The 22453-nt window shown below is 44.5% G+C and overlaps 1 protein-coding gene and 1 non-coding gene across 5 annotated transcripts in view; both read right to left on the bottom strand.

Annotated features, from left to right (window-relative positions):
* PKHD1 (PKHD1 ciliary IPT domain containing fibrocystin/polyductin) overlaps positions 1 to 22453 on the bottom strand; it is a 288369-nt gene that overhangs the window by 194106 nt on the left and 71810 nt on the right. For 3 of the 4 annotated variants that reach the window (XM_085218344.1, XM_085218343.1, XM_085218345.1), the window contains 11 exons: positions 21082 to 21266; positions 20285 to 20407; positions 19052 to 19157; positions 18317 to 18595; positions 15748 to 15878; positions 15259 to 15394; positions 11649 to 11844; positions 10958 to 11025; positions 8089 to 9699; positions 7756 to 7899; positions 1689 to 1902 (listed from right to left, as the gene is read on the bottom strand). In XM_085218344.1, coding sequence (XP_085074470.1) covers positions 1689 to 1902; positions 7756 to 7899; positions 8089 to 9699; positions 10958 to 11025; positions 11649 to 11844; positions 15259 to 15394; positions 15748 to 15878; positions 18317 to 18595; positions 19052 to 19157; positions 20285 to 20407; positions 21082 to 21266 — 3193 coding nt within the window. Of the gene's footprint in view, positions 1 to 1688; positions 1903 to 7755; positions 7900 to 8088; positions 9700 to 10957; positions 11026 to 11648; positions 11845 to 15258; positions 15395 to 15747; positions 15879 to 18316; positions 18596 to 19051; positions 19158 to 20284; positions 20408 to 21081; positions 21383 to 22453 lie in introns of all 4 variants that reach the window. The other variant, XM_085218346.1, reaches the window with a different exon arrangement.
* Positions 2477 to 2548, bottom strand: TRNAW-CCA (transfer RNA tryptophan (anticodon CCA)). The gene has a single exon. It is a non-coding gene; the product is annotated as a tRNA-Trp (tRNA).

The raw sequence follows: 22453 nt of genomic DNA, 5'->3' as shown, positions 1-22453 counted from the left end.
GAGCACTGATGGAGCTGTGGGTGTCCCTGTTCAGTGCAGGCAGTGGGACAGATGGCCTTGAAGGGTCCCTTCCTATGCAAATCATTCTATGATTACCTGCCTTGGAGTTACCCTGCTAATAGCAGAAGGAAAGCAAAGCTCAACAAGGCAAGTCAAGGCCCCTAAAATTTCTTGTTTTGAAACTAAATCACTCAGCTTAATTTCAAGTTTCTCCTTCCTATCCCTTAAGTTTCTCTCTTCTTGTGTCCCCTAATACAACCATCCTCCCCATCTCCCAGGATGCTCTCAGACACTACCAAGGCACAGTGAGACTTTGGACGTGCCAGCTGTCCAGCTGTACATATCCACTGCCTGGCCTGCAGCTTGCTGGCAATGTGCAGATTAGGGTAGAATTCTACTTTCCCCTCCCTCAAAAGGAAACTAATTTCTTCCTGCTTAGCTGAGATTTTCTCTAAATTGGCAAGAATTCCATAATTCTTAAGACATCCATTCCTTACAAAACCCAGCTCAAATTTATCAGAGCTCAAAAGCTGATGGGGTGAAAATGGGGGAAATGAGTTGAGGGAGGGAAGGTTTAGGTTGGATGTCAGGGGGAAGCTCTTTCCTATGAGAGTGGTGAGGTGCTGGAACAGCTGCCCAGAGAGGCTGTGGATGCCCCGTCCATCCCTGGAGGTGTTCAAGGCCAGGTTGGATGGGGCCCTGGGCAGCCTGGGCTGCTGTGAAATGTGGAGGTTGGTTGCCCTGCCTGTGGCAGGGGGGTTGGAGCTTCGTGATCCTTGAGGTCCCTTCCAACCCAACCATTCTGTGACTCTGTGAGTCTGTGAAAATGACAGACCAACAGGCATATGCTATGTATTACTGCTATCCTTGTTCAGTAATCACGTCAACGCAGGACATCAGGAATCCCTTGATGACTCAAAACACCACTGGTGGCATAAGAACCAGATAAGGATGAGGATCAAAACTCTGCAACTCCACTGAAGTAGCTGGACTGCACCAACGAGCACTCCCCATTGAAACAAAGCATACACAATGCACTGCAACAATATTCTAATTCCCTATTTAAGGGCTTCAGTGTCTTTTGCAGAGTGCAATTCATCTATTTATTCCTTACTTCGAGCCTTTCGCTCCTGGAAGCTCTGCAGCTCTACAGCTCCATTAAAGGCAAAGGTAACAATTCAGACTTCCAGGTGACTTGGCCTTGGATTTGCAAAACCCAACCACCCCTTGCTGAGTAAATGTTGCACAGCCTGCTGAATTTTCTCTGCAACTTTTTACTCATGAAACTGCTTGAAGAGAGGAAGGGGAGGGGAAAAAAAAAATACAAAGGCTTCTGCTTTTCATAATGCCTAATCTTTTTCCCCATTGGCATCCACCAGATGTTGCTTTGGATCAGAAGATAAATATTAAAACCTAAGAAGGAACAAAGCAGGCTGTTTACGAGATGGATTTTCTGATGTTTCTCAAACCCTTTAAAAAAGATGGGAGAGGAGGGAGGGGGGGGAATAGAAATGCTTTGATAGACACAAGGAATGAATTTCACAACCCAGCAGAGCTCTCTAGCGGTCTCAAGGCTAAATTGCTCTGCTGGCAGCAGCCTAAGAATTAGGAATCATATGCTGGTGTCAACCTGAGAATTAGGAGTTATCTCCTTCTGCAGTCCATCTACCCTGCTGGGTAGAACTAACCTGGCAATGAGTCCAGCAATGTGGCTCTGGGAAGGGACGGAGTCCCCCTGCTGCTGCTGAGCTTGGCTCTCCCCACACAGGTACAGGTAGGACCTGGGTCCTTGCTGGCAATAGGAGCCCACCATGACTTGGACATCACATTTGATAATGGTGGATCTGTCCTCTTGGCAGTTGGCAGAAGAGTGGGTCAGGCTGCAGAGAAAGGCCAAGGATGCTGCAAAGACAGGAAGGGAATGAGTCACGGAATGGCTTAAGTTGGTAAAAAGCTTACCCCCCCCCCAATTGACCCAATCGTGCTAAGGGCTTTTTGTTAAAATCTCCATCTGGAACCAGCTACACTTCTCCTTGTTGAGGGGTGCCTGGGACAGGCGAAGCAGTGCCCAGACATGGCACCAGGTTGGGACATCCACTGCCTCCCTTCCAAAAATGGGATGAGGGGATCATAGAATCATAGAGTGGCCTGGGTTGAAAAGGAACACAATGATCACCCTAGTTTCAATCCCCCTGCTATATGCAGGGTCGCCAACCAGCAGCCCAGGCTGCCCAGAGCCACATCCAGCCTGGCCTTGAATGCCTCCAGGGATGGGGCATCCACAACCTCCTGTGGGCAACCTGTTCCAGTGCCTCACCACCTACTATCCAGATACTTCCCAAAACAGGCACAGCAAGGCAAAACCCTCTGCCAGGGTACATTTGCTGCCATTTGGTGAAGCTGTGGGATCTGAAGCAGGAAGGCAAAAGAGCTGCCCCTTGAGCCAGCCATCCCATCACACCACCCCAGAGAGTGCTGACCCCGGTGTGATTTGAACACACAGCCTTCTGATCTGGAGTCAGACGCGCTACCATTGCGCCACGAGGTCAGGGACAATCACCAAGAGCAGCCCACGGGTCACTGATGTTAAGCAGATGTTGGCTACATGTGTCATTGCTTCCCGTTGTGCATCCCAACCTCCGGTTTGGTACATCTTTTTAGGGGTGAATTGCTTCCCAGCAGCTCCCTGTTTCATGTGTGTGCCTGAACGTAACTCCCCTTGTATGACAAGGATCTACATCTCTGGGATTGAAAGATCTGAAATCCAGACGCAGATTTAGTGACTGTTGTACAGCCCGGAGTGCTTCTGGAGCACTTGGGTGAATGGGGAACCAGTTCAGCACCATTATGCTAAGAGATGTGATGGGAGCAGCTGCTTTGCTTTGAAATGAATTTAAGGAAAAAGATGTGAACAGAAATTAAGTTTTCCTATTGCCAAATCTAAAAGGGAAAAAAAAAAAAAAAAAAGAAACTAGAAAAATATGAACCATTATTTGGAATACTAAGGTTGCCTGCATCTTCACAAAATTTGCACTGATAGCTCTCGCAACCAAAAATGACCCCTTCCTCAAAGATCTCAGGAACAAGAGACAGAGCTAATAGGCAGAATATCCTAAAGGCGTGATGGTATCATGCCTAAATTGTTACTTTTATTGTCCAGAAACTATGCCTAGAGACACCTGAGCAGTCTCATAGTACCCAAAGAAGCCTCATGCCTTCTTGAAGGCCCAGTTGCCAATCCCAGGGGTATTTCAAACAGTGCTACCTGCACTTGTGTTTTGGCAAATGACTATCAGACTATCTGGAGGACTAAATGCTGCAATTAACTTGCCTTTTGCAACATTTTTATCTGCAGTAAAACAAATTCATTAAAGGAATTCCTTCCCATTCTGTAAGAAGGTAAGGCTCGTTCTGCCTTACTAGCGGTAGGAAAGGCTGTGACACAATCAGATGCGGCCATGGAGATGATACAACTAGATTTGATATCTAACCAACAATGGCATATAATATGGAACACATCATGAAGTAGAAATGCCTCCCCTGCATAGCTTGGAGATGTCAGGGAAGCTCTCCTTCTCTCTTAGTGATGAGCTGTGTTGTGTTCAACCTTTTCATGATGATATTTCCATATTAACTTTCCCAATTAGGATATTTCCATATTAACTTTCCCAATTAGGAGGAAGTCTTCCTCTGACTACTAAAAGCAAATAACCCTTGGTAGAAGAAAGCTGCCGTTCTCTCCTGCAACAAGAGTAATAAATAAATACCAATTTGAGATGGTAACACACTTAGCATATCCTGGAAGTGCATAGTCTACTCATTCCAGGATGCCTCTCCCTGCTTAATTCATAAGTGTTTGAATCCCAGAATAAAGCTTCTTTATGCTTTATCTATCCTGTAAATATAGAACCCACTGATCACATGTTACACAGTCCCATCACCAAGATTAATGCATTCATCCCATCACAGCATCTCTTCTGAGGTCAGACATGATGGCAGCCAAAATTCTGCGTGTCAGGGATGGGTTTGGGACCGGCTGCCCCCCGCCCTCTCTTTGAAGGATGCTCTGGCTTAAGCCAGGATCCTCGGCCGTTCAGCACCAGGGCTTTGTTCTGGGTCACTGTTTAATAACAACTGTTGGACATGTGATGAGGCTAAACCCAACAGGAGATCCAAGGGCAGCTGCAGATTGATTGAACAACTGCCCAAAGAGTCCCGGTGCCAAATCACACATCTATGCACTGCTCTCATAGCTGGCAGCAGAGCGCAACATCAACTTCCACTCAGCAGAGAGAAAAAGTAGGTTACAAATGAAAGAAATAAAAATTGAAAATAAAGGCAAAAGGAAAGGGAGAGGAAAAAGAGAGACCTTCTAAGGTCATAAAGTCCAGCCTCTCCCTATGAAGAATTGCTCCCTACGAGACATTCATTTTGCACAGCCGGGTTTCAGAAGTCCCAAGAGGTGACTTGGCAAGCATCTATTCCGCTGCCTGATAGATCTCACTGTCAGAACGCTCTTGCCATGTAATCAATATGCTTTCCCCACCCCCTACTCCCCCCTCTTTCTTAATTTCATTTCCAGATTTGAAGGGCAGAAGGGACCATTTGGACGCTTTGGTTTGATATCTTCAATAAACATGAGAGACCCTTGCCTCTATTCACATTTCAATTGCTACAGCACTTCCTCTTCAGGTCCTCCGCACCTATATGTGCAAATCTCCCCATTTCCCTCATTATATTCCCTGTGGTCTTACTCAGTGGATCCCCTTGGTACACTTCATTGCTGCATCCAAAGCTCCTTCCCCTCATTCCTCCTGCTCCAAACAAGGAGCTCCAATAAGCCACGTCTCCCTTCCTTTTAAACCAGTTTCATTTCATTCATTCCTAGTTTTTAATCTAAAATATTTTCTCTAAGCATCCACTTCTACCCATGTGACATGACTAATGGCAAGTCAGACATTTGCTCACAAAGATCCTACATAAAAAAGCCTGGGCTTGCATTCTTACTTCTTGTGCTCTGAATGAAGCACACTGAAGTACTTCCTGTGCCCAGGTTATACCAATGGTCAACCCAAAGACTCTCTGCAAGCTCTTTTCTTAAGGGAAGAGCCCATGGGACAGGCTCATGGATGACCAGTGGTTCCTCACACTTGAGAAAAACATCTGTTTAATGGGGAAAAAAAGTCCCGTTGCCCATCTGCAGAGGTAAGCTTCTAAGGATTTGACCATGTAAGAAAGCCAGATGGACCAGCTAAGGACTCCCACACAAACATATCTCATCATGAACAGGTTGAACACAACACAGCCCATCACTAAGAGAGAAAGAGAGCTTCCCTAACATCTCCAAGCTATGCAGGGGAGGCATTTCCACTTCACAATGTGTTCCAACAGGAGAAACACAGCTTGAGCTCTCATTTAGCATCCCCTGGGCCAAGTGAAGAGCTGGGAAATGTCAACTGAGCTTCACACCTGGCTGCAGCAGCCCCTGCACTGAAGGGGCCTTATAAGCCCAGGACCACTCCCTCTACTCCTCCTCATGGCTCACATCCCTGGAATCCCTTTGCCACCTCTTTCACATGGAGGCAGCTACAAAAGAAAAGACGTGAGAGCTGCAAGTGGCAAACTCCTCCAGGCAAATGGCAGCAGGTAAAGAATGAGGTGAGACTGCACTTAATACTCTAAATTGTGGGGAATGTAAGACACAAAATATTAGGGAGAAGTAGCCTGGAAAGCAACACTGATGATCAAGCTGATCAAGCCACATGCACACAGGCTACATAAACCTCTCAGTGACTGCAAATAGCCTAGTAAACCCACAGAGGACTTTTTTAATTGGGAGAAAAAATCCTGTAAATGCATCGACATACATTATAGAAAATAATTGAGTAACTCAACTGCTGAGATGAGTAAAGTGTAAAACCCAAAGCAGGTGACAGAGGGGGGGTGACCTCTAAGTGGGCCTAAACATGTGTCCTTTTGCTTGGGGAGGTATCATTCCTTTTGCATCTTCTCATCCAAAAACCTCAGCCAGCAAGTGGGCAGCAATCAGCATTCACTTGCTGACATCTCGTGTTGGGAAAAAGAATTGCAGAGCTGCCTGTAAGATGGATTTCCCCAGGCTCCCCCCTCTGCCACCTCATCGCCCAATGAATTTTGAACACAGTTATTAATGTGTTCAATTAACACAATGGATCAATTTGATTATATTTTGGTTCTGCTGTTCTTCCTGCAATGACTAAAATGCCTTGTTTTATATGCTGTTTTTTTTAAATATTGTTCAGTTTTGGTTTTTTCATGCTGTTTACACTCCAGCTTATGAACTATATGCAGATCCCTATTGATTGCCTGAGCTTTGGTTTGGGATTCTCCACACCTTATCATCCTTTTTTTTTTTTTAATAATTGTATTCCTCATGGATCAGCAAAGTAAACAATTCTGAAAGACAAGAGAAACTTCTGGATTTCACAGTAACTGAGGGTGACATGGTGATGTGTTGACAGTTGGACTAGATTATCTTAGTGATCTTTTCCAACCTTAATGATTCAGTGATTCTATAAAAGGGACTTTAGGACACCTTTCACCCTAACCCCTGCCCAGAGCAATGCTAAATTTCACATTGGGTTAGTTTCTCAGCAGCTGATCAAGTCAACTGTTCCCAAGGATGGTGTTTTCACACCTTTGAGGAGAACCATGGCAATCTAACCTCATGGAAACCTTCAAAGCCACTTTTCTTCCAGGTCCCCAGATGAGATCTCTGGTCATTTGGACAGCCACAGAATCACAAGGATTTCTGTAGATCTCCAGATTTTCTTCCCAGCATCAAATCTATGGAGCTGCTAAGATCTGTTCCACCAGTACTGCAATGCTGCAGCACCAAGGTAGTCACTCTATACATAGCTTTTTTAGGGAATTGAATATATAGAAGCACAGAATCATAGAATATCCCAAGTTGGAAAAGACCCATAAGGATCACTGAGTCCAACTCCAGGCTCCAGATAGCACCACTCAAAAATCAGAGTTTATGCATCATGATGGGATTTAAAAATCTTAAATACTGCCTCTTGCCAGCATTAGGAGCTTAGTAATGTGCTGCCAATAGGGGAGGGAGGAAATACTTCTTGTTCAAGCATGTGCCTGTTTGGAAGAGTTTTCTCCAAAATTGAGGCAGTTATTTCTCTCCTGTTACGTAGGATGCTGTACCTGAGGGATGATCTCATATTGCTCTCAAGGAATTCAAATCCTCAACTCCAGCTTTCCAAAGGTATGAACTGGCCATAGTGTATCATTCACACTTCCAGACATTCACCTTGTTCCACCAAACTCATATCCCACTGAAGCTGTCCCATCATACAGCCAAAAGCCACAGAAAAGACATTTAAGGTAGCTTGAATCATAGAGCAGCTTGGGTTGGAAAGGACCTCAAGGATCATCAAGTTCCAACCGTTTTGGTTCTGAGCCATAAAGAACTGCTGTCACTTCACACCTCACACACAGCCATGAAGCATGTGTGGCAGCTCGGGCCACAAGTAGATCCAAAGCCCATGGCCATAGATGCAAAAACACCCCTAAAATCAACAGACTTTGGAACAAACTCAAAAAACAGAAGCTTATGTTGGTTCCTCTTTTCTCTCCAGAGCTGATTCTACTTTCTTTTCCCACAGGACAACATATACTGCAACCACTCTCCCTTTCGGGTCAAGATATGGTTTTAGGGAGTATTTTTAACACAATGCCAGATTTTGTGTCTTAGCTGACCTTGTAAGCGTGGTGCAAGGCAGCTAAGGCTCGTTGTCGTTGCATTGCCCAACATTTCACAGGGGCTGCCACAGATGGTGACTGAAGTCTGCCCTGGGGAAAATCCAGTTCCATGCAAGTGAACCACTCCTCCATTCAAGCCACCTTGGAGAAAAACAGAAAATGAGATGTAAGACATAGCCCAGTATCTAGCAATCAACAGGAACAGTTCTATGAACTCAAAATTTTTGCTGTCATGCAAAAAAAAAAAATAATAATAATAATAATCACATCCATCACCACCAATAATCCATCACACAGCAGCTCTTGGAGTCACAACCATTTGTGACTTACCCCAGTTGCAACGCACAGCTGTCACCATCAGCTGAGAGATGAAGGTCAGGTTGGAGGAAGCCCAGCCCCTGGGGACATGCAGGCCCAGCACAGGGTATTCACCAGCAGGGAGCAGAGGAGGAGAGCACTGCAGCTCCGAGTGGGTGATGATAACACCCCTACAAGCAGAGTCTCCAACAAATACATGGATGGCGTCCGTCTCCATGACCTGTGATACATTTATTGTTAAGAGGAGGCCAGTCACAGCAAATGAAAGGAAAGTTGGCGTAGACTCCTCACTGTAACTAATTTCTCCAATATCATAGGAGATAGCATCTACTGTCAGCCTCAGTGCCCTAGCACCATTGCCTGGGGGCACCGTGCACTGGATGGCTATACAGGTGACATTGAGGATGAGGCATGGTTGCTGACCAATGAGAACAGATGTCCTGCTCTTTCCTTTCAGTGCTGCACCTGCAAAAGTGAGAAGGCCTCCACCATTGGTACTGAAGTTTTGGGGGTAGAACTGGTGGACTTGAGGCGTGATGGTGAGAACACTGGATGTACTCCTGAAGCAAGCTTGCCCACTTCTTCTGTTGGATATGGAGATGTTATGCTCCCCTGGGGCAATGCAGCCCATCTGGCACCTGATGCTGGTCTCATTCCAGAAAGTGACCTTGCAGACAGCCTGGTCATTCACATGCACCACAGGGCTGTCACCTGGCCACGCCAATCTCTGCCCTTTGATGGTCACATCGGTGTACATCCCATTGGTCTCCCAGGTCACCACATCTACAAGGGGAGTTGACTGCTCACGAAGGTGGAGAGTACAATCCCCAAGGCAGACACTGCTGATTCCATTGACAGTCACTGTGACATTAAGAGCCCAAGACACCTCAGCCCACCACCGGTAAGGCAAAAGGTGTGTCTCTGAAAGGACCACACACTTAATGGTATTGTCATCAGAGCTCTGGAGCTCACAGGAGTAATTACCATCCAGGCTGACCTGTTCCAGATCTCTTCTGGATCTCAAAGCAATCCCTGAGATAGTAAGTAACATCCCACCACAAATGGACCCATCTGATGGGAATATGGAGGTTATTCGTGGAGTTACTGTGATGGTCTGCAGCCTTGCTGTCACATGAGAATATCCAAGCTGTCTCTGGATAACCTGGATAGGGTAAATCCCAGGTTCCAGGTTGCTCAGTGGTAAAGAACATTCATAAAACATTGCAGACTCATTGCCACGTTGCAGCTCAAGCTCACACTCACTATCTCCCAGCTTAGCCACAGATCCAGTGATGTTTACCCCCTGGATGCTCAACAACATGCTACTCTCCAAAATTTCCACGTCAACTGTGGTAACCAGAGGTGTCAAAGCTCTTTGGTAATTAAAGGTGATGCTTTTTGCAACAGGAACATTTTGAAGTGAGCTATTGCTAACGAGTATATTTACTCTGACAGGGACATCTTGAGAAACTTCATTAGAGAAATTAGCAGCTGGCGGGGTCAGACACCAAATGGTCTCTTCTGCCAAGTGGGTAACCAGACAGGTTTGCTCATTTATTGAAACGGAAACCAGGGACCGATTTTGGCTAAAGCCCAGCCCAGAGATTGTGAGCAGCGTTCCACCTTAGGAGAAAAAAAAAAAAAAAGAAGAAGAATATTACGTGCAAGAAGGGAATGAATGACTGTTTGTGAACTGTCTGTGTGCTGAGGATAAGAACAGCACTGAAGCAGCAATCTGGATTTTTTAAGAAGCGATGAGAAAGATGCAAAACCTTCAGCATTCCCAAGTTAATTCCACACTTCCAAGCCCACAGCAGCCTCACAAAGCCAGCTGAAACATCTCTCCATCTCCATTTAGTTAGCCTCTCAGTGCCCTGCCTGCTTAAGCCCTTCACAAAACTGCAGCCAAGAGTTAATCAGTGGTTACCTTCTAATATACCCCCTAAAAATGAAAAGAAGGGTGCAATATTTTTTTTCTTAACGCAGTTAACTCTTCAGAAGTAACAGCCTTTGCCCTCTAAGCTCAAACTAATCTCTCTTCTTTAAAGGCTTCGGCACTTCACAAATCACTGAACTAATAACATAGCACAAGGCTGGAGCTTTTCCTATCTTTAAGCACGTCGTGAGGCTGGGAATGGAATCCTGGGGAGGACCTGAAGTCACATCACAGAAATTTCTGTCTTCTCTACAAGAGTTCCAAAGGGTTCATGTAATATTCACCAAATGGATTCAACTCTCCTCCACCCCGCAGGAAAATGACAAAATAGGATAACCCAAAATCTGTGCTTTAAGATCTCAAGTGAAATTTTTGTTTTTTTCTTCAGTGATAATTTGCTCTGAAACACAGTTAAATGATTTCCAATGTTTAAAGTATGGAATAGGATTAATCAATATTTCAGTTTTGATTAAAGTTAACACTGAAAAAGGCTTTTTTGTGTTTTCAAGTTCAGGAAAATAGATATCTCTTTTGGGATCGATTGAAAAGAGTGTTTGCTTGAAACCAGGATTGCGCCCTACCATCCACTTAACTTCCACGCATGAAGTCATGAAAGATGGAGGCGTAATGACTGAAAGATACAGCATGTATAAGTCAGGTGTGGGTGTGCTTTGTTTCCCCAAAGGGAACATGCAAAGACCTGGGGAAATCAAACCCAAAGCACAGGGACCCCTGAGCCAGCCAACCAGATGGAGGGATGCTTACTGAAATCCCACGTTCCCAGGCTGCTGCAGTCTGATGTCTGCATAATAAAGAGTCACAGATTTAAGACACCCTCATTTAAACTGATGTGAAACGGGATGCCCTTTCCAATCCTGCAGGGAAACTGTGCCCTTGATCCCTTTAACCTCCGTAAGTGGCTGCAGATGTACTGCCTTTATTTACCCAAGAAAGAGCCGCAGCACGGCTCGATGCTGAAGACCTCCGAGATGTAGTGGATTAATGGCTCAACCCTGCAAAACAAGAAACACATTAGGTTTGAGGGTTTTGCTTTCTTTCTGGAACATCTTTGATTTCTTAAACTGGAAGAGGGCAGATTTAGACTAGATATTAGCAAGAAATCCATTACTTTGAGGGTCGTGAGACATTGAAACAGGTTGCCCAGTGAGGCTGTGGATGCGCCCTCCCTGGAAGCCAGGCTGGATGGGGCTGTGAGCAACCTGGTCTAGAGGGAGGTGTCCCTGCCTATAGAAGGGGGTTGGAACTGGGTGATCTCTTCCAATCCAAAGCATTTTATGATTCTATTATGAATATTGTCTTATGGCAACCTGTGGGCCAAGCGCAGTCCATACAGCACAGTGAATTGCCTATCAGAAACAACAAGAATGTGGAGGTTTCTGCTGAACAGATCCCAGCATAGCCATGTCAACAGATGCAAGAGCTCCAAAGATCCCAGCTGCCTTTCTTTCCCTGCTCCTTCCATGGGAAGTAGACTGGGGAAATCCAGGTATAACCTCCCAAAAGGCAGTCAGACAGGGGTGTAGCTTTGCTTTCCCTCTTCAAATTAATCCTAAGATACCAAACAGGATGGAGAAGATCCCTTTATATCTTAAGGGAAGTGCACACATTCACACACCTGTTTGAAGCAATAGCAACACCATTGATGATAACAGAAACGTTGTACCATCCCACAGCCAAGCCTGGAAGTGTCACATTAAGACCATTGTCCATCTGCACCTGGATCTGTGCCCACACGCCCCCAATTTGGACCTTGATATCTGACCCTCGGTAGCTCGCAAATGAGGATATTCCAATCTGAAGCTCCCGACCCCCTGCAAATAGGAGAAGTGATGAAATTATTTCAGTAGCAATGGTTATTTTAGCACTTTAGGTCAGTCATCATCATCAGTCATCACCATTAGGTACAGTCATGTCCATCAGCGAAAACCCAGAAACTAGAAGACTGCAGTGTTTGTGTTCTATTAATTCCTCTGCCTTCTCAATAAGATCATCAGATAATTAATAGTGTGAACTTGGCTACATTCACCTAAAGCCATTCTCAGTCTATCGATAGATATTTAGGGTAAGATTTATGCCCTCAATACAGATATCCTAAACATCCACGCCTTGTTAGAAGCCAAATACAGATTTTCTGCAGCTCATAGACTGGAGCTGAGTGAGGGATTGTTCCAAAATCCTTGCAAAGATTCAGACCACTCTTTTCAGCACTATGAGAGTATCTAAACTTTAATGGAACCTCCTACAACTAACTGAAAATTTCCTGAAGGGCCTGAAATCAGATGTCCATGCATGCTCCATAGCACCTTGTTTGCAGGAAGCAGGTCAGTCTCCCCAGTTTAAGTTCTGTTGTGAGACGAATTATATTGAAGATAGAGGTCATCTTGCCTTGTGTTTTCTGCAGTAATAGAAAAGGACAAGGACTGTGGGGAAGGGAATTTCATAATCCAAATTCCTCCTGAAATAGCTCAAAAATTTAGGTTGGCATGCATCAGTCCAAATAAAGGCTCTGAGATAGCTTTCTCATCAACAAGGAGAAACAGAGTCTTTATGGCATAATTCACCTTCTTTTAAGGAAGATTTCCACAGGACCAGTAGTGAATCTACCACAAATCTGCCAATTTCTCTTCACCAACCACATAACAAGCACAGGCAGAGATGTGTTTAGGAGATGAATCACATCCCTCTGTCACCTCTGGAAGACATGGATTCAGTTACACAGAAGCAAGCACACAGGATAGAAGGGGTTTTCCAGCCCAACTCCCTACCATCATGGACAAACCTGAATTCAGACAAAAGATGCTAAAATCCCCTTACCATGCACATGAGCAGACAATCATCTACACACAGAATATTTACCCAGGGTCAGCTCTATTAGAGCAGCCCCATTTTCACCCATCCCTCTTCCTCCTTGAGCTCACTTGACATTAGAAGTTGACCATGCCACATGGTTATCCCATCCACACAGGGATGGCTAAGCTGCTTTATTAAGACAAAGGAAAAGCATAAAAAGAACTTTTATAGGTTAACTCATCCTAAAGCTTCAGACCTGAGTAGCAATTTTGACTACCAAGCACAGATTGAGACCACTTGGCTCTAACACAACCTCCCCAGTAGGCACGACCACTGCAGCCTCAGAGAATCCTCTCCTTTCCACAAAGCAGGAGAAAAGCCCCTCTGAGAAGTCGTGGAAAACAGTGCTCCTCCATTCAGCATGCTCAGAGTCAAAGTTAGAAAGCCTGTGAAGCTGAATATATTAATAACATGAACTCTTTGGACTCTTGGTCAATTGTCAGCTTAATCCTAGATGCCTGGAAGGCATCGGTGTAATTTATTTATTCTTTTTATTGTATAGGAGGAAAATTATATTAAAAGCTGAAGCTGTGGAGGTTCTGAATAGAAGATTGAACTGAGTCCCAGCATCGTTCAGGAGACACTATAACATTAAGGAGTTCCTTGCAGCTGGGCTGCCCACGGCTAGAACAATCTCCCCTTGGTGCTATCGTATCTGAATAATATTCAGATGATAAAGGACGTTTTCTCTTATTTATGCATTCTGGAGTAATAGGAAATGACAAGGGCGTTGGGGAAAGGGATGGAAATGTCAGGTGTGCAGCAGGCACTGCGTCTTGTTGCCATCACAGCTGCCTCACCCCCTGCATCCATGCCAACTCCCTGAGCTGGAGGGAGCTTTGTTAAGATATGCATTAAGAAATCGGAAAAAGAAACTTCAGAGTGTATCCTTGTAGGAATGGAAGGGGGGCACATAAAAAAAAAAAAAAAAAAAAGGAATATTTTCTTCCTAGTTTCCTAGAGGGAAGTATCCCTGCCTATAGCAGACAGAACTAGATGATTTTGAAAGTCTCTTCCAATCCAAACCATCCTATGACTCTTACTGTTTTTCCTACAGACGGAGAGGAGAGAACAGCTAAGGTCAGGTTAGGTTCTTCAGCCTCACACTATTGGAAACCAGGCCTGGACCTCCCTGAGTCCCAGACCACTGGCTTGCCTCAGCCAGCACAAAGAAGGAAGACTGTGGCCAAACTCCTGCTCATTTCTCTTTTGACAGCACTGAGAATCAAACCCTAGATTGCAGCACGCCTCCTTGGATGGGCAAAATACAGAAAAGATTGGTCTGTGTATGATTAATGTATAATATTAGAATAGTAGGATCCCACATCTCCAGCCCTGCTGTGGTGGGAAGCCTACTGCTCAATCCATTGGTAACAAAACAGGTTCTGCCTGACAGGAGACTTTGCAGTATCTACAGAAGCTGTGAAAGAAATAAAGAAACAGCTTCAAATCACAGAATTGTAGGGGTTGGAAAGGATCTCTAGAGATCATCGAGTCCAACCACCAGATCCCAACAGGAAAACTGGAAATAGAGGTTTCATTTCCTAACTCAGTGTTTTTTCTTGTCAACCAGTGCTGTGCTAATTGTCAGGGCACAGAATGCTAAACACACCTACAAAAAGCTCTGGAAGAAGGCAAAAGGATCTCAGTTTGGGGGATGCTTGGTCCGAGATCATTTCAGTCAGCCTTAAAGGTGGTTGCTGAGCTGGTGATGGTTTGTGTCCTAAAGAGAGTATTTAAATCTAGTAATCAGCACCTCTGTCTTGCTGCTGTCATTTTAAACTCAATTTGAAGCTAGTAAAGCAAGAGTCTATGGAATGAGTCAGGAAGAAAGAGGCATCACCCTCTGACTACAGCCCACTTGTTAGGATCCTGGAGAAGTGCATTCTCTAGCACCCATTTATCTAGCCATTGCTGAACCTGCTACCAAGAATGAATGAGTGGGGCCATTCCAGAGCAAAGCCAGAGAAATATGACTTTGGAAGAGCATCACAGCACACTTAGCACTGAGGACATGATCCATATTGGGCTAAGACAAGCAACTCATTATCAGAGCCAGGCTGGATGGGGCTCTGAGCACCTGTTGGAGCTGTAGGTATCCCTGTTTATTGCAAGGGAGTGGAACAAGATGGCCTTTAAGGGTCTCTTCCAACACTCATGATTCTGTAGTCTTACGTAAGCTAGAGAAAAAACATAAAGCTGGCAGGAGTGACCAGAACTTGCAGGGAGCATGTGGGCAACAAGTTAGAAGAAATCAACAGGGCAGAGCTTAGTACCATTAAACTCCTTAGACCTCAATTGCCTCTATCCAACCAGCACTGGCAATAACAACAGGGCTGCAGATGATGCCTGACACATCTATAAACACTTTTCACCTGCTAAGCCACTTCTGTTTCTGCTCAGTGATACAATTGCAGGGTTTAAGGAAGGGTCATACTGGAACAAGTTGGTGACTGTTGTTGATTGGTACCCAGAAACTAGTGTCACGTGGACAGCAGCATCTTCTGCCCCCTGGAAACAGAAGCAAAGAAAGCATCAGGAAAAAGACTGAGCCAATAAAAGAAAAATAATTAATTTCCTATGTTCGCGTATCTCCCACACCCAGTAAGTCAGGCACATGGCATTCCCAAATTTGTATATGCATTAGACTTGCAATCTGTTGGTGTTTCTGACTGTTCCACTCGGTTGCATAAATCAAACACTGTTGTTAATTAGGCTGGTCTAAACTGTAGGTGGAGTCTGGGCTCAAATGTCCCACAGCCAGGACTTGGCTGATGGACTACCACTTGCTTAGGCCAGGGCTATGTAAAAGGCTTGTAGGTATCACTTAACTGACTGTATCCCAAAAATATGTGGTTTCTTACCCGGGAGGGAACTTTACATTCAATTTGTGTTGAACTTCTGGTATCCTCCAAAACTGGGCAAGGCTGAGATCCAAACAACACCAGGTTTACCCCTTCCAGACCAGTCCCCTTGAGAGCCACTCTCAATCCTCCTACAAAACCAATTATTTTTAATTACATAAAAGATGTGGAATAGTCTCTTTATCGTGCAGAAGATCCTTAATTACTAGGTGACTACAGAAGGAGTAGTCTACTGGCTGATCTGGGGATGATCATCTTCCACCTTGCTTTGCCTCTTTCACCCAAGATCCTTTGTCTCTGTTATTTACACTTCCTGTCTATTACTTGAATTCTGGTCCATGATACACAAGAGAACTGTTTATTTCTCAGTTTGTCTTTTAATGACATACTTATACATATTTAAGCCAGCAAGGTCTGGTCTGTGATCTCACTCCCAGCCCGAGAATGAAATCAGGAAGAAAGGAAGAAGCACTAAGAACAAAAAATGAGCTTGATACAGCAGGTGCTTTCACAATTCAAAAAGCTGCCAAGCACCCTGCTGCCAGAAAAGCCTCAAGCGTGTGATTAGGAAATTTCACATAGATGGGAACTTGGCAGAGCCTGGGACTTTGCAGAGTTAGGAGGAAAGTTAGAGGGCTCTCTAAACCGTCAGAGAACTCTAGAAGTTTCTCCTAGAATTTCCCTAACTGGAAACAGAGCTGGGTAAACAGCAATCAATCAGGTACTCTGTCAGGAAGCTCCTTCCATTCAGAGGGCTGAAGCACCTCTCCTATGAAGTAAGGTTGAGGGAACTGGGCTTGTTTAGCTTGGAGAAGAGAAGGCTCCGGGGAGACCTCAGTGTGGCCTTCCAGTATTTGAAGGGAGAGTATAAACAGGAGGGGGAACGGCTGTTTGTGAGGATGGGTGGTGATAGGACAAGGGGAATGGTTTTAAAGTGAGACAGGGGAGGTTTAGGTTGGATATTAGGAGGACGTTTTTCAGCCAGAGGGTGGTGAGGCACTGGAACAGGTTGCCCAAGGAGGCTGTGGATGCCCCATCCCTGCAGGCATTCAAGGCCAGGCTGGATGTGGCTCTGGGCAGCCTGGTCTGCTGGTTGGCGACCTGCACACAGCAGGGGGTTGGAACTGGATGAGGTCCTTTTCAACCCAGGCCATTCTATGATCTCTAGACACACATCTCATGCTTACATTGTGGGGTCATCATGAACCCCCAACATGGCACCACTGGGACCAATGACATTTTGACAAGCATGATGTGATGCATCAAAATACAAGATGTTCCCAGCCTCATAGAATTGTATGATTTGGAAGAGACCTTGAAAGGTCACCTAGCCCAACTCTAGTCCAAGTCATCCCCAGCAACATTAAGTCAGAAACAGGAATATCTCAAAACTGAAGCCACTTGGCTCCTGTGACTGTTGCCAGATAAGGAGACTCAGATTTAGAGCACGGATTCCATGCATGTTGTTTGAAGACTAATGCTCTTAAGTTTTGATGTCTACACTTATATCCATATGCAATGAAATACTGCATATGTGCACTTTACGATAAGATTGAAGAGAGGTATTTTAAATGGAAGAAATTAAAAACACAGATGGAAGCTGTAATTCTTTCCAATTATAAACGTTCAAGGCATATGTAATGTAAGATAGCATTATACTTGCTTTCTTTTTAATGAGTGACAGATCACTGTAATTTGGAGAGGAGTCATATTGTCATGGAAGAAAATGAGAAGAAAGATCTAAGCACTAAAACTTGTCCTTGTTTTTTTTCCTTTGTTTTTCATATGAATTAGAGTGAGTCTCAACCTGATATGATCATTAGGGAAAGCAAATAGGAAAGAAAAGGATAAGGATGCACCTCAGCAAAAAGAGAGGTGACTGGTGTCTTAATTTTCATCTTAAGAACTCACACATTCTTTCAAGTCCATCCCATCTGTCATCCAATGGGTTCACAGACAACAGTCCCCACTCTGCCAATTACTCCAAAGTGACCAAACATGGCACAGCTCAGTTTTCTAAGCCATGTGGTACCAGCATGACCAATACTCCTGCTCTGTGATGTGTGTTAACATGAACTCAAAGTGTCTCACTAACAGAGCTAAGAGGTTTGCAAACAAAATCTGGGTAAACTTCTATTGACAGATGACACATCATCCCATTTCTAGGTATACTCCTAGCTGCTTGAAAATAAATTCAGCCGTTTTACAGCTAGGCCAGATGAATTCTGACACTTCTAATACATCTAACAGATATAGGAAGATGAGCCATGAAACTCTAGTACCCCTCTCAGTTGATGGAAGGAACTCACCTGCACTTAAATTTACTATTCATGAATAAAACTGCTAGGGGATGTGTTGGTTGACCTCACAGACAACCCAAGAAAGATGCCATTTTTGCAAGAAACTTGCCCCAGTACTTTGTGTACACACTGTATCCCCAGCTACATTATGTTTTCTTCTATTAGACGAAGACCTTGGTAGAGGAAATGTAATAGAAAAAAGCAAGTTGTGAAAAGCAAGACACAGAAAGCAGACATCCCCTTAGAGCTCATCTGACATTCAGACCTACCAATTTCTGAAGCTCTGGGAGGTTCAATGGCAACCAGCCTGGGCTCAACTCTTAGGAAGATGCCTTCTCCTGTGCTGGCATTGAGTGCAAAGCCATAAGGCCTCACTAATAATGCCAGCTGGTGGACTCCAAGTGGCAGCCTCTCCATCTTGCAGACCACTTTGGTTTGGTCTGACATTATGATGTTGCAAGTTTTGTTCTTCACCTGTACCTGCAGGGTTGTGCTCTCCTCAGAGAAACCAACTCCCCTGATAACTACTGTGGCCTGGAATCTGTCATCTGATGGAATATAATCAAATAAACTCATTAATTTTGGAGCATCAATGCACAGGATTTATTTCTAAGCAACAGGTAAAAGCTTTGATCATCGTCATGAACATATATTGGAAACTATGACACTGATGATCTTCTCATTGGCATCCACCGTGCCTGTTCTGCACGTCCTTGCCCAGCTACTCCTTTTTGTGCATTTTTATTAAAAATAAAGGTGCTAAGAGCTGTCTTTGGCACCAAGTCTATTGCTGTTCCTCTCCCCTTTGAGCCTCTAATATCTTGCCTCTGCAAAACTGTGTTAGCGCTACATACTTCAAGACTCAAACTCATCAGAAGTGCTGAATTTGGAAATACAACTTCCCTAAAAACAGAAGTTTCCAAAAGAATACACACATCAGCATCTGACAGACCTTTTCCATAGCCATCTCCCCCCCATTTTGTGCAGACCCAAAGCTCCATTACCTGCTGAATATTCCACATCACTGACTAAGGGTGTCATTTCCTGGCTGAACTGGAAAGAGCAGGAACCAGAACAGCTTGCTGGGACATCATTCACCACCACCACCACCTGGAGATGGAGAAAAAGGTTATTCTAAAGTGGTGTTTTCTAAAGCCACAGCTGTCCAGCTACTGCACTGGCACAAGTTTCATTGCATGGCTTTCTAGGGCTTATCTTAGATAAAGCAGCACATGGTTTTGGAAGCTGTATCCCCATCTCTCCTCTCTGGAACCCACAGCTCCTTTTCTTCCAGTCACCCACTGAAGACCCCACTTGCCATACCCCAGTTCTATCCATCCCACTTTAGGAACAAGGCTTTTAGCACCTTGTAATGCTAATTATAACTAATCTCAGATTGCTCAGCAAGTACCTCTCAATTTTTATTTCCTCAATTTCGTGCTAAATCAAGACAGCTGGGCTGTGACTTTGAGAACTAACATCAGCTCCCCTCTCAGAAGACTCAAGTGGCAAAGCACAGGGCATAGAAGAGCCCTCTTGTTCTCTCCCACAGGCATTAGATGTATGCCAGGAGGATATACCACTACCTGCAAATAACAAAAACAGGTAGTTTCCAAGAAAGGAAAAAAAGAAATAAAGAAAGCAGGATGACCTGACCACAGGTGCTGCTGAAGCCCAGCAGCAGGGCTTTGAGCACATCCAGCCTTGCACAGTTCTCACTGCAGCACCATGCAGTCTTTGCTGGAGGCAAATGCAGCTGTGCAAATCAATCTGCAGCACATCTGCCTGCTCAGCAGATTTGTTCAGCCAAGAAGCTTTACCTGCTCCCTTTTTACAAATCAAGAATCGAGATCCAGAGATTGAAGGACCTGCCCAATCCTCACACCAGTACCAGGTTCGTTTCACCCAACAGCACAGAGGCTGGAATGGTGCAGATAAACACAGCATCAGTCCCAACTATGATGGCAGCACTACAGGACCTAGCACAGGTGGGATACCAGGGAATGTCAGTCCCTGAGCACTGCCTCCAAAGAAATAAACTCTTCTCACTTGCAATAGCTCCTAAGGAAAGCACTGCTCCACAGAAGGGAGAGCATGATCCGACTGCTTTATGGGGAATCACAAAGCACATCTCTGAAATGATTTAGCAGCAGTACTGAGTACCTGAAAACCAGTCAGACTGCTGACCTACAGGACCCAGGTGAATCACTAGGAAATGTGGCACAGTGTTAACCCACCTGTGTTTTGTTATTGGAGGTAGCAAGCATGTCCCCAAATATTGGCCCAATAAAGACACCCCCATCATAAACCACACGACTGGAAACAGCTGGCTTCAGACCAGTGAGGTTTTCAGCAGAGACCTGGCAAAGAACAAGGATGTCAGTTTCTTGCTCTTTTCCAACCAGTGTGATGTATGACCATTCCCACAGCTCTCATACACAGTTGTTACAACGTGGGAAATAGCTCTTGGAAATCTGTTCTTGAGCTGCTTCTATTGCTTCTCTCTTCAGATCTGAGCCTCCACTTCCCAAGTCTGCACAACATTTTCCCAATCCCATCCTGAGCACAGGACCCCATTGCTTCTTGGAAGCTAACTTCACATTTGTAGGATATGGATATACAACAGAATAAAATTTCTTCTCATGGGAGAAAAAATTTCAGTCTGTGCCTATATTCAAAGCAAACTGTTCTACCTGAAGCAAAACTTTGACTTTCATAGTTGGACTCAATGATCTTTGAGGTCTTTTCCAACCTGAGTGATTCTATGATTTTAATATGATCAACCTCAAGATGGGAAACAGATCTTCCACTGAGACCTTAGAGAACCAGATATTAACCCAACGTGAATAAAAATTCCTGGAAAAGACAAGTTTTTGGTACAGAAATTATACCACAATTTAATCTGCAATTAAGCAACTGCTGTTTCTTAATCTCCCACAGGAGCTTGCATAAAAAGAAACAGAGAATGAATCGGCCACAACAAAAGACAATGAATGGGGTTCAAAGTGGACATTACCAAAAGAAATGACCGTACATTGATAACATTGGGCAAGTCCCCAGCTTTTGTTCTCCAGGTGAGAGTCCAGATGCTTTCATAGCAAGTCTCTGAGTCTTTGGTCACGATGAAGTCACTGGTGTTGAAGTATGGGGCTGTAGAACTGTCTGTGTTGGTTTGCAGAAGCCTGCGGAGCTGGTGGGAGGAGATGTGCACAGAAACATCTGCAAAAGACAAAGCTGTGGATATCGTCATCCCTATGAGAGCACATCTGCCTGCTCACAGAAAATGGAGATGTTTCATTTTTCATAAAAGGTTGTGATGGTTTAAAACTCTGTAACTGCAAGAAAAAAAAAATAAAAATCAGCAGGGAAAAGTCTAATGGATTCCAAATGCCATTATTAAATAACTAAGAAAATCTAGAAAACATTCTCCAGTTGTTCCTGTTTCACCAGAAAGCTAAGTCAGGGATATAGAAATGATGAGGGGCCCGGAGCATCTCCTGTATGAGGAAAGGTTGAAAGCCCTGAGGCTGTTCGGCCTGAAGAAAAGACTGAGGGGGGATCTTATCAATGCTTATCAATATCTAAAGTGTGGCAGTCGAGTGCATGGGGCCAGGCTCTTTTCAGTGGTGCCCAGTAACAGAACAAAATGCAATGGGCACAGACTGGGACATAGGGAGTTCCACATGAACATAAGGATGTGATACTTTCCATACTTGGCAATCTAAATTTTTGGAAGACATGATATTTCACTGTGCATGTCATATTCCTTCAAAAGAGACAGGTTAGAAACTTCCTGGATTAAACTGCTGTCCCTGCTCAGTGCAGGCAGTGGGACAGATGGTCTTGAAGGGTCCCTTCCAACTCTAAGGATTCTAAGATAAACGGACTACAATTTTTTAAAGGAGGATCTTCAAACCAAGGCAGCATTGAGATAGCCTGCTGCAGAAGTACCTTAAGCAACAACATGGAAAAAAGTAACTTCATTATTAACAATCCCACAGCTCACATCCAGAAATACTGCCCTGCATGTAATCCTTAACTCCTGTCTGGAAGATGACCAGATGCAAAGGTGCAACTACCACAACGTGTTTGACTTGTCAGCCTGTACCCTGAGCATTTCCAGGGCTCAGCGTTCACAAATCATAGAATCAAAGAATCACTAAGGTTGGAAAAGACCACTGAGACAATCTAGTCCAGCATCAACCCACCACTACCGTGCCTACTAAGCCATGTCCTCAGAAGCACAAGGAAAATTGGTGGCAGGACAGGGAACTTCACCTGTACTTGGTCACCCTTAGCAATTTGCCACGACAAGTGCAGGAGAAATGAAAAATATTGGGTGTAGATCCTTTCTACCTCAAGATCTGCCAGGTTGTCATGTTTTCCCTTATGTATTTGCCTTACAG

The sequence above is a fragment of the Meleagris gallopavo genome, chromosome 2 (genome assembly GCF_905368555.1).
Source record: "Meleagris gallopavo chromosome 2, MGAL_WU_HG_1.1, whole genome shotgun sequence".
Lineage (NCBI taxonomy): Eukaryota > Metazoa > Chordata > Aves > Galliformes > Phasianidae > Meleagris > Meleagris gallopavo.
This window is presented reverse-complemented; position numbering and strand designations above follow the sequence as displayed.